Consider the following 12276-nt stretch of genomic DNA (forward strand, 5'->3'; position numbering starts at 1 on the left):
AGTTTCCAGACCTTTCACCATTTTAGTTGTCTTCCTCTGGGCATGCTCCAGCTTGTCATTCTCCCATTAGAACTGTGGTGCCCAGTAGCGTACACAGTATTTCAGATGAGGTCTGACCAAAGCAGAATAGTGTTACTATTATGTCCCTGTCTAGATACTACACTCCTTTTTATGCAGCCTAGGATTATATTGGCTTTTTTAGCTGCTGCATTACACTGTTGACTTATATTCCACTTGTGGTCGACTAAGACTCCTAGATCCCTTTGTATTTTATTCCCAGAGTGTCCAACCACATGCCACATTGGCCATAAGCAAGATATAAGTGCAGTCATATTTTCCATGAACCAGATGCCCTGTTCCAATCTCCCGTGTTTCACTGTCCACCACAATGGCACTGTTGCTGTCTCCTTTGGTCTGTGCACCCTTTTCCACCATCCTACCAATGGGGCTGGGCAGCATCTACTGTGTCTGGCAAGACTTGACTGATGCTTCATCCCATTCTAAATCTCAGGAGCCAAGACCAAATATATTCTTCTGTTGAAATGAAACTGGATACACCACTTCTTCGTGGATTAAATAATTTAACATTTCGGAGCAGGATTTAAACTGAAGTACAGAAACTTTCTGGAATAAACTCAGTGAACTCATCAAATAAAGATGTAGTCAATTATCTCATACCTTTCAAGGTGCTACCAAGATTGGTTGAGGAATATTTTTCAAAGTAGTCCAAGACACATTTTCTATGGCAATAAATATTTATTTTAGCACAAATACACTAATCCAGGCAAAAAGGCAACAGGTTTTATTTTAGTACAACAGATTCAGTATTGAGGTGGGGGAAGAATTCACAGAAAAGGAAGGTTGACTAAATCCAATAAGAACCACTGCAAGGGTTTATATGCTTTTTGCTTGGAGTGGAAAGTGTTCAACAGCTTGGGATACATTACTAGTCTGTTTATTTCTAAGTTTTAAGACATTACTCATTTAAGATGTAACTCATTCAAAGCTTTTTTTCTTGCTTTAAGTCAAGGCACAGTTGTATACATAATCATTCCATCAGATGCAATGGGACTTATTGCCAAGTCAACATATATAGAATTGATCTGTAAAAATACAAATAATACATGAGAATAATTCCCTAAACCCACAATCTGTTGCAGTTACTGTATGTGTTCTATAAAAATCCATGTCCCTATGCTTACTTTACAATGTGCTGGAAATGGACCAAACTACACGGGGCATTTAAAGCATGGCCATATTTAATACACCTAGGCTTTGTTAGTTTTCTCTAAATAACATCCATAGCTGATCTGATCAATACTAGGATCACAGGAAGGAGGTGATTTAAATCTTCTCCAGTTGTTATGTTCCCAATGAAAATTGCTCCCATAAGCTACTAATAATTTCGGAAAAGAAGCTCCAATTGCAGCCTGGTCTCTCCGTCCTCCCATGGTTGTTAATTTAGAAAAAGAAAAAGTAGACATGTTAAATATAATTCAGTGTCATCCAGTGTTAAAACCCTCCAGAGGTAGTCCCAATTTAGAGGACCTTGTATACATTAAAATTACTTTTTAGAACAAGAAGTACTATTCACCCACCCTTATACTGTTCTATTCTCAATTATTTTACAATTTTTACTGAACATAAATGAGAGATTGTTCCATTTTGTTTAGTATGCAGCAATCTTAACACTTTAAGGAAGTGTGGAAACAATTATACAACAGCAGCAGATGAGAATTCCACACAGTAGTGATGTCCTTTTCAGTTAATATCTTGTGATGAATCCAGTGAAGTCAAGTTTCGGGATCTCCTTTTCATTAGAAAAGTTTGCCCGCTCGATTTGGGAGCTAGGACTTCCAACTTTGGCCAGCCACTGCTTCCTGTATGGAGAAAATAAGGGTAGGTGAGTTGTATATTATATTAGATACATAATTATCTTTCGGGAAAGTATATTATTTGGACTATGACACCTAGAATTTGCCACAAACATGATGGCTGGGAGATTTGGTGGTTGAAATTCTGTTGGTGTTGTCTTACACATGTGTAAGTTTCCCTATGGAACTGGTTGTGTGGCTGTATTCAGTCCAAGGTTGTGGCAGCAGAGTGGTGCATGTAGTAGACTGCACATGGCTGTGCATTGTGCATGACCGTGGATTTCAGACTGCATATGGTTGCACATATGTGTTGCTTATTGACCATGGAGATCACATGCAAATTTAGCTGCACAACATCACAAAGAAGTAAAGAGATGGCATCACAGCTTCGCATAACATTTATCCTACTGTAATGCTTTGTGTGTTTAAAAGGCTGCATTGCATGTCAAACCAAGCAAAGGGGGGCTAATTTGTCAAGCACAGCACTCAGTCTTATGTCTGTTATACTCAGAGAGCCTTGTAGAAGTAACAATCTGGATGCAGACTTAGGGTGCTTGCAGACCAAGGGATCTAAGAACTATCAATCTAATGACATGGGCCAAGAGTCAAATCCCTTGCTAGCAGAATGTAAGTTTCTCCCAGTGCATTAACAGTGGTTGAATGGGTGGGGTGAAGGCTTTTTGTCTCTCTGCTTCTTCCCCAGGTATACAACAACAGCCAGCTGGCTCTAGGGTAAAGATTCATCCCCTGCCACTTGATCAGCTGTGTGCCCAAGTGCATTCCAGCCACATCTGGTGAAGAAAGAGAAGCTTCTGCCTCAACATAAGGCTGCTCCTTTTCTCCAGGTGGAAAGTAATGGGAGGGGATGGATCTGCCTATGGAAGAACTCAACTGCTGTTGCATACCCGGTGTGAAAGGCCTATGGAAGGAGGTACTAGGTATCTCCTTCTACAGCGGCCCACCATTACATATGCTGGTACATACAGGGATTATGTCAGTGTATATCAGAAACATTATTCTAGCCATCCCATGTGTTCCTCCTTGATTTAAAAAAAATATGTAGAAAGAAAGAGATTACTTTGAAAACAGAGAAGATTTACAAGTGGACGTCAACCACAGCTATGCCTATAAAATATCATGAATGATGAGTACAAACAAATTGCAGTCAGTATGAAGCAGTTGGAGTATGACAGATCTAGAATTTAATTTCTGACTCTGGACTTTATCACACAGGGGAAATTGAACAAAATCAGAGGTTTAAACAGTGATTATCCTGTGCAAAACGTGATATCGCAGTCCAGGCAATAAAGAAGCAATAAACAGCAGCAAATCATTCACAGGGAAATCCCAAAAATGATTTCTTGCTGTTTCTTGCCTTTCTTTCCTGTTTAATAGCAATGTGTGTGAAAATCTTAAGTGTGATATCACATTTCACATGAGATAATCACCCCGAATTCTCCTCGATTTTCCCCATGTGATAAAGTCCTCTGTTTTTTCATAAAACACTTAGCAGGTTCCTGCCGTTCCTCTCTGACTCCTGCTTTTCCTTCTAAGTTCAGGGCAAGTTTTGGGATCGTCTGCCTTGCAATAAACCTACAGCATTCTCAAATACTGGTCAGGCTGAAGAACTGGATCTGTTGCAGACATTACAAAGTTCTGAGCTTCCAGGGTCTTTCTCCAAGTTGTTTATGAGGCCTTCTCCCTATGTTCCTGGAGCATGCCCAGTATGCCTGATGACCCAATTCAGATTTCAACACTATTATCTCCACTGCTACTCAGATATATTCTGATTCAGCCTCTTCCAATCTGGTACCCATCAGATATATTACACCATAATATCAGCCACTATGACCAATGCTGTCTGGGAATGAAGGCAGTAGTAGTTCACCCACCTGGAGACAACCAGGTCAGGGAAACCTGTTTATTCATAACATCACATTAGTTCATGCACAAATCAAGCTTCAAGAAGCCTACACTCAATAGAGGCTAGCAGTTCTGATATTAGTAGGCTGATAAATCTGGTCTGGATTTTAACTTGGACTTTAAATGCGCTAAAGTTTCACAGCTATTGTAGGGACAAGGTATACGATTTATGATAGCTCCTTTAAAATGTCTACAAGAACCTGGAATAGATTCACTGTTCCAACAATACCTGAGCCATGCACCTCCACTTAGATGTCTGCACCAACATCTTACTGCATTAACTTAATGGCTACTTAATGCAGTAACTTCTATAATAAGCAACTATATAGTGGATTGCTTCAAAGGGAGGCTTGTAGCTCCGTAGCAGAATACAGAAATTGCACACATAAGCTTTCAAGTTCAACCTGCAGGTAAAAGATTTAAGATTGGAATGGTACTGGAAGTCAGACTGGTCAATAACAGACAATTTCATTATAATGCAGCTTCATAATGGCATGCAATCTGTATAGTATTAAAGCCAGTGGAAAAGATCCCATTGATTTCAGTGGAGTTGGGTTGAAACCAGTGTGCATTTTATGTAATGGGTTCTTATGATTTAACGTAACCAAGATCAGTAAAAAATAAATAAATTAGTTATTATTACCTGAAAAAATAGCATCATGAACTGTCAAGTACCAGAATGCCAACATGATTAAAAACAATATGCTATTAAACAGCACAACAGGTATTAAAATGTTAGGCACTGTCAGAATTCTGCGTAAAGAATTTTAATTAATACATTATGATGTGATATTTCATGGCATAAGTTACTCTTTCTCATGCACACATGTGCACACTAATCCTCCTTTGCTTTCATTGCTTGGATACCTAGCATCAGTGTGTGCACAGTTTATAATTTCTTGACCCACGAGTACTCCTAATAGCACTTTCCCCCTCAAGTTATAGATTGCTGATCACCCAAACAGATCATACCCAAAAGCACACTTGCAAACTTAGTCAAATCACTAATCACAATTACATTTTGGGGCAGGAAAAGGGCAGGGCAATCTATTCTGATTGTTTAAGGTAGGTGTATTATATTGATGGGACAGTGACTGTAGCACAAGGAGTCAGTCTGAAGGAACTGTAGCATCAGCACCAGCCAGGTGACAACTGAGTAGTGTTCTAGTTATCCTGCCCCTTCACTTCTTCCAAAAACACCAACAGGGCCCTGATTTTGAAACAGTTCTTGTTTTCTCCTATCAAGAGAGATAGGAGGCCCATTATTGCCAAACATGTGCTGGTCTATTCTAGGTAATGTTGGAGGAACTGGAGATGTGCCATGCATCCACTAAGAGGGCATCGGGATCCCTAACTGTGATGTAGTATCTTCCTGAGTCTTTCATCAGAGTGTGCCAACTTGTCTTCATTTCTGTATAACAAGAGTGGACAAGTGTGTGTGTGTGTGTGTGTGTGTGTGTGTGTGTGTGAGAGAGAGAGAGAGAGAGAGAGAGAGAGAGAGAGAGAGAGCACCAATTTCCCTCTAAACCCTGTAAAGGCTGACAGTAAGCCCAAATATCTGTTTTCTGTTTTCCTCTGTAGCCCTGCTTAAAATGACAACAAAAGTGATGCTGAGTCACTTCCTAATGGTATTTTGAGAGGGGAATTAGGAAAGTTGTGTAGGAGAGGTGTTTTGTGTGTTTTCATGTTTTGGGTCCGTCTCCCCCAATGATTGAGGGTTCAGGGGAACTGGTGATGGCTTCAGGGTCTGCACAATTGGATTTCAGGGGCCACATGTGGTCTACAGGTCACACTCTGCCCACTCCTGCAAGGAAGTGCAGCCTTGAAGATGTTGCTGGCCTGCAAATTCCAACATCTCTTACCATGGGCTATGCTGAGCAGGGATAGCATGAGCTATGATCCAGCAGCACCTGGACAGCTCCATCTCAGTTGTATTAAGTTGGGGCAAAGGAAAATGTCCTTTTCCTGAGGACATTTCAACTAGTTATGATCCTGGACTGATCCTGGGATAGGAAGACAGGGAACTGGTCTACCTAACCTGTATTACCAGCGCTAGCAGCATCTCTGCAGGGTTTCAGGCAAGATTCTTTCCTAGCCTAACCTAGTGATGTCAAGGATTGATCTGAGACCTTCTTCGTGCCAAGCATATGCTTCATCATTGAGGTATTGGCCTCACATCTGCTCAAATATGCTTTCTCCAAATGGAACAGGTACGATGCATTTTATAAGGCACCCCAGTTTGTGTGTGTTTGTGTTCTTAATTAACTCACAACCAATCAGTACACTGCAGGGATACTGAAGACAATGGCATCTGTTACAGCATTGTAACAACCAAGAACAGATGGGTTGGTTGCTCATTCTGTACCCAAACTATCTGTCCTTCCCTCTGTACATCCCCCCTACCCCAATCTTGGCCCTTGCTTAAGATTTCAGAAATGAGCTGCAACTTTTTCTAGCAATCCTATCCCTTCTTAGGTTAGTGTATGCCATGTTAAGAGAATAATGGTCTGAAAGGAATTGACAATGGTTGCTCCTTGATGGAGGGAATCTTGCCTGTTGAAGCAGAATGTATCCATCTGCTGATGCTCTTAAAGTCAAATTCTGCCTGCCGCTGCTGCCATGGAAACCACATGCACCCATTTGGCTAAAAACAGCTAGGTTGGTGTGAAGGTTAGCATGCCTCCCATTTGCAAAAGATCAAGAAAACCCATGATGGAACATTGGCGGGAGCAGAGAGGCTATGTATGAGTGTGAATAAAACATTGCTCTAAAACAGTAGAGAGAAAGTACAAAAGGAAGTCTGTTGGCACATCACCGGATGATTTGCTTTAGATGGGCAAGGAATTGGGACTTTTTATCACACCCCAATATCAAACAAGGCTACTGTAGGGAAGGAGAGCATCTCCTTCTCTCCTAGTCTAATCCAGACGACAGAGTTTCCACAACTGGGTTGCAGAGGACCTTCCCCTTCTATATGTCCCGCCCCTTGGCAAGGGGACATTCCTTAGTGTACCACTTGCTTTCCCATTTGGGAGGCTGCACCTCTGTAACCTCTGATCACTGTCTCCAATATACTGCAGTAGACCTTTGGACCTCCAAATGTTTTTGATTTCAGCTCCCAGAAATCACAACCAGAACAGCCCATCAACAGGGATCCTGGGAGATGAGGTCCAAAACATCTGCAGGTGTAAAAGTTTAACCTGTCTAATTGTGCAGTGAAACAAACCCAGAATGGAGAAACACAGGTAAATGAATTGTTTAACAAACAGTAGTAATCAAGCTTTTTTACCCATGGGACCCCCCCATTTGCAGCTACATCCAGATGTCACATACCCACTCACTCAACATAATACACGAATATTTTGTTAAACAAAATATATTTTGTTTATTTAGTGTTCATATTTTCATGTACATTCATATTTTAACATTTTATAAGGAAATATTTTTTCAAACTAGAAAAATTTAAGTAAATTCAATATTTAATGCAACACATGTGTGAAATTGACATATTAAAAAGTTAGGGAAGAGAAAGAGGCTGAGGAGGAAGGATCAGTATCTCCAAGTTTTGCACCCTTCTTGAGCAACTTTCACATACACACCAGGGGTGCTCCCCCACTGTTTGAAAACCACTGGTATTATATTGTTGGGAGCTTACTTGGTTCTCAGTGGCTTTTACTGAGTGCCAGAAACAGACTAAGGCTGTGTCTGCACAGGCCAGAAAACTCTGGGAGCATCCTGGAGTATTCTGGACCCAAAGCTGCCTCAGATTCTCCCCATTATCTGGGCACTCTGGAATAATGCTGAGCAGCTGCTCACACATGCATCCTGCTGTGCTGGCACGAGTCACTGTCTCTGAGGCCAAAAATGAGGTGCTCAGTGTCGATCACAGGGCTGGGTGCCTCATTCTGACCTCAGAGGGAGTGACTTATGGCAGCAGTAGGCAGCATGGCAGGACGAGAATGTGAACTGCTGCTTGGCATCACTCTGGAGGGCTCTGGATTTTCTGGGGTGATTTGGATCAAAAATTGAGTCTTTAAAGTGCATTTTAAGGGTGGTGTAACACGTATTTTATGCTGATCTGGCTGTATGTCATCAGCTTGCACCAGAATTGGGGGTTGGGCCCTGCCTTGTCTGGACTGATAACTATGAAGACAGGTGAGGGGGAGCACATTTGATTAACTCTTACTTAAAACAAACCGAAATAAAGAAAGATGGAGTTTATAGCTGCCTTGAATCTTGGTTTTGAGGGGAAGGGAGCATGTAAATGAAGAAGAAAAAGATCACAAACACACATATGTATTTTCTTAGTGCTTTCTCTTTTCCTGACAACGGAAGAAAAAGAACATTCCACTGTCATGATGATATGCTTCAGCACAAGTGAAAAGCAGGAAGAAAGGAAAGGAGTTCAATGCCATTGCAAAAAATGATTGATTAGCATTGTCAAGAGTAGGAAAATGGAGGGAGGTGTATTTAAAAGTTTTTGTCATGCACAAGGAGCTATGCCAATTGCAGAGATATTATCTTTCCTCAGTTACTTAAATCTCAGAGACTCGGCTGAGCTGACTTTAGCCTAAATAATCTGGCACCTGATCCTGTCTAAACTTGGAAGCTAAACAGGATCAGCCCTTGTTAGTACATGGATGGGAGACCACCAACAAATACAAGGAGCTCTAGGCTATATTTCAGAAAAAGGAACTGGCGAAACCACCTCTGAGGATTCCTTGCCTAAGAAAATCCCATGAGATTCAACAGGTCACCATAAATTCACAGGTTACTTAATGGCACAAACACATACACTAGCTGAACTGGGTTTTTCTTGAGTGGAACAGCAGTAGAATTATTTGGTTTTTTGGTTTTTATTTTCTACATTGTATCTGAGATTCCATAATGGGAAATTATTTATTTAGTAAAATTTCCAATCTGTACCAATTACACCCATTCATTTTGGATGTGTATGCTGTGCATTAAAAGCACAAATAACCAATCACTGCAGTGAAATGATTCATAGATTAAAAAGTTGGGAAACAGATCCTAGGGGAGGGAAAGTCATGGACTGAGATTCTCCATCACACTTGTGAATTTTAAAACTACACTTGGACAGTGACATGATACATGGTTGTGTTACACTACCATTCTACTAAATACTGACACTATGCAACTGATTGTGTATCTTACAGTGTACCAGTTTGCAACAAGAAATGCACAGTGGTTCTTTTGTGCAATCCCAGTGAAGAAAATGGTACATTACAAGCACTGATGAATATTTATTCACCACCCAAGAATGCACACCTATCTGTCTGGAATCTTGTGGGTTAGTCCCAACTAGAATAGAACCATTAAATGAGTTGTTGAATGCTGAATCCACATATAGATAAATCTAACTGATTGATGGTCCTACTCTAGTCAGGACTAACAATAGGATTTATGTTCATGTAGAATGGTTACACTGATAGCACTCCATTTATGCTACTGATATGCCCATTGCACAACAGTCCCCCAATACAACTGCTTTGCATGTGTACAGCATTGTCTATATTGATTAAATACTGCAAACTTCCTCTGGGCTTGCATCGTTCTGTTTATATGATGCAGACTCAAAATCCCAAATCAGGTCTGGATTGTCTTCATGATGCCCAGATCATACTGGGGTTTCCACCCCTAACCCTATTTTATTTAACTCATCTTTTGCTATGGGTTTTTGGTCTCTTCACTGTGATGATGGCAGCTGCCTTTACTTAAGCAATCCCAAGCCACCTGCTACCATTGATGTTGTGGGGACATTGCTCTAAGGTCAACTGGTTGGGCACCTTGTTCTGGCTTCAGAGAGAGATGCCTGCAATGGCAGTGGCAGGCAGCTTGGAACCATTATTATTATTATTATTATTATTATTAATTATTAATTATTAACCTTTTTTATGAAGCGCTGTAAATTTACACAGCGCTGTACATACAATCTTTTCAATTGGACGGTTCCCTGCCCTCAGGCTTACAATCTAAAAAGACACAACACAGAAGGAGAAGGGAGTGGTGGAGGGGAAGGGGCCTTTCTAGTAAGATAATACATATAAAAAACATAGCAATACAGGAAATGATTCAATAAAACAGACAACAAAAGAACATCAAATAGCAAGTGACAATTATGCAATGCCTGGGAACGCTTCTCTGAACAGGATGGTCGTCAGCTCCGTTTTGAAGCTGGTTAAGGAACCTTCTTCGCGGGGGAAGAAGGTTCCAGGAGTGAGGGGCAGCAAGTGAAAAGGGGCGAATCCGAGATGGGGCAGAGGAAATCCTGGGCTGGGACAGCAGACCTTGACTACCAGAACGGGAGGGCCCTAGTGGGAAGGTGAGGGGAAATAAGGTCTGATAAGTAGGGAGGGGCCAGCCCATGGAGGGCTTTAAAGGTTGACAGCAGGAGCTTATATTGAATGCGGAAAGGGAGGGGGAGCCAGTGAAGGGATGCCAACACAGGAGAGATGTAGTCAGAGCGGTGGGTGGATGTGATAATGCGTGCAGCTGAATGCTGGACAGAAATTAAAGGACGGAGGTGAGAGAGAGGAAGCCCAGCCAGGAGGATGTTACAGTAATCAAGTCGTGAGACAACTAGGGCATGGACCAGGATCTTGGCAGTAGAGGCAGAGAGATATGGTCGGATTTTGGCAATATTGTATAAAAAGAATCTACAAGCCTTGGCTGTGGTCTGGATCTGAGGGATACATGACAGGGACCACTTAAGTGAAGGCAGCATCATTGCTACAAAATAGGTAAGAGGCAAATTGAGAGCCAGAATACGCTAGGGAAACCCAAAAGTATTCTGGAAGGTGTAGATGAGCTCTATGACACCAAGATGAGCCCTGCTATTGCATGTAGGATGACTTACACCAGTTGCTTGGGAAGACAAGCAGGAATTTGCTATTGTAGTCATGGCTTGCCTACAACCTTCCCATAAGCATTTGATTTATCAGTGGGCAGACAGAATATTCATCTAGATAAGAATATGGTCTGATGTGACACTTGTTATCGAGAGTGCACCTACATGTAGAAATAGTGAAGTTTGACACCATTTTAATGGCCATTGCTCCATCCTACACAATCCTGGGATTTGTAGTTTTGTGAGGCACAAGCATTCTTTGGCAGAGAAGGCTACAGACCTTGTAAAACTACATATCCTAGGATGGACCTACAGCACTTAAAGTGGTGTCAAACTTCACTTATTTCTACAGTGTAGATGCACCCCAAGTATCACAGTACAAACACAGTAATGGTGTTACTTGTAACATAGAATTAAAGAGTTGGAAGGGGGCCCCATAGGCCAACAGTTCCAAACCTACCAACACTGCCAAGAGAAGGAACGCCAGCTAGAGCATCCCCAGCAGATGGCTGTCCAACCTCTTTTTAAAGACATCCAGAGAAACAGACCCCACTGCCTCTCTTACCATCAAGAAGTTTCTTCTAATGTCCAAATACATTTTTGGCACCAAATGTCTTCTAGGGGATGTGGGGAAGATTTTCTCCACATCTTTACCCCCCTGGACCATTTTAGGCTGAGGAGAAGTCCTTTTTTCCTGTTGTTGGAAAAAGCATCTCCTGAGCCTAAAATGGGGAGCCTAAAAACATGATGAAATTGCTCCCTGCATTCCCTAGGAGGCATTTGAGGGCAAAATCATTTTTTTGGCTGGACATGTGGGGGAGGGGGCTGCCCTCCACAGTCCCCTAAGGAACTACAGTACCCCCCTAAGCTTCCCACAGTTGTCCACCCCAATGTGAAATGTGTATTTGACCAAAGAGCAACCACAACTGACATAAAGAGGCCAAACACACGAAATAATTTGAGTTGGGAAAGGGGAATATTTTACACTTTCTATTATTATCCTTTTGAATCCCATGTTCTTTTACACCACCTGAAACCAAATGCTGCACTGTGTGATTTACCATTTAAATTAAATACATCAAATAGCATTTGTCAAATAAAGACCCAGGCTCAGACTGTAATCATGCCTACGGTTACAAGAAGCCAAGTCTTCCTGCAGGTTTCAGTGGAAATTATGTGTTTATAACTTTGCAGGAGTGTAGCCCTAAGAAAAAAAATAATTCCCCATAGAAAAACTTGTATTTTACAGCTCAGCTTCTACCAACTATTACTTTAGCAATGCCTACAGGAAAATTCAGGCTCCCCCTCCCATGTAGCAGGTTGTGTAAATAAAAGGAGACACTTCTGATTAATCCAGACTCTGTTCAAAATACAGCCTGTCCAATAAGAAGTGATAATTCAAACCAGGACAGAACAGATTTCCTTGGGAGAAAAAAAATCCCCATTAATTTTACATGATTATATTATAAGCACAAACAAAGATACTGACCCAAGCTCTATAACTAGCATTTACTGAAACAGAACATTTCTTTGTTGTGTGTTAATACAAATGCAGAACAAAGAGATGTCTGGTGTTTTCCGTGTAAATTGGGTGATTAATCTATTCCAGTT

General features: G+C 41.3%; 1 protein-coding gene across 1 annotated transcript in view; it reads right to left on the bottom strand.

Moving 5' to 3' along the window:
- Window positions 1-749: 749 nt before the first annotated feature.
- Window positions 750-12276, bottom strand: part of LOC149310433 (acylphosphatase-2-like) — a 98229-nt gene continuing 86702 nt past the window's right edge. Inside the window, exon 4 of the mRNA XM_089528914.1 lies at window positions 750-1880. Coding sequence (XP_089385040.1) covers window positions 1766-1880 — 115 coding nt within the window. The 3' untranslated portion in view covers window positions 750-1765. The remainder of the gene's footprint in view (window positions 1881-12276) is intronic.

The sequence above is a fragment of the Sceloporus occidentalis genome, unplaced genomic scaffold, assembly GCF_023333645.1.
Source record: "Sceloporus occidentalis isolate IW3139 unplaced genomic scaffold, rSceOcc1.0.p SCAF_6, whole genome shotgun sequence".
In the NCBI taxonomy this organism is placed as follows: domain Eukaryota; kingdom Metazoa; phylum Chordata; class Lepidosauria; order Squamata; family Phrynosomatidae; genus Sceloporus; species Sceloporus occidentalis.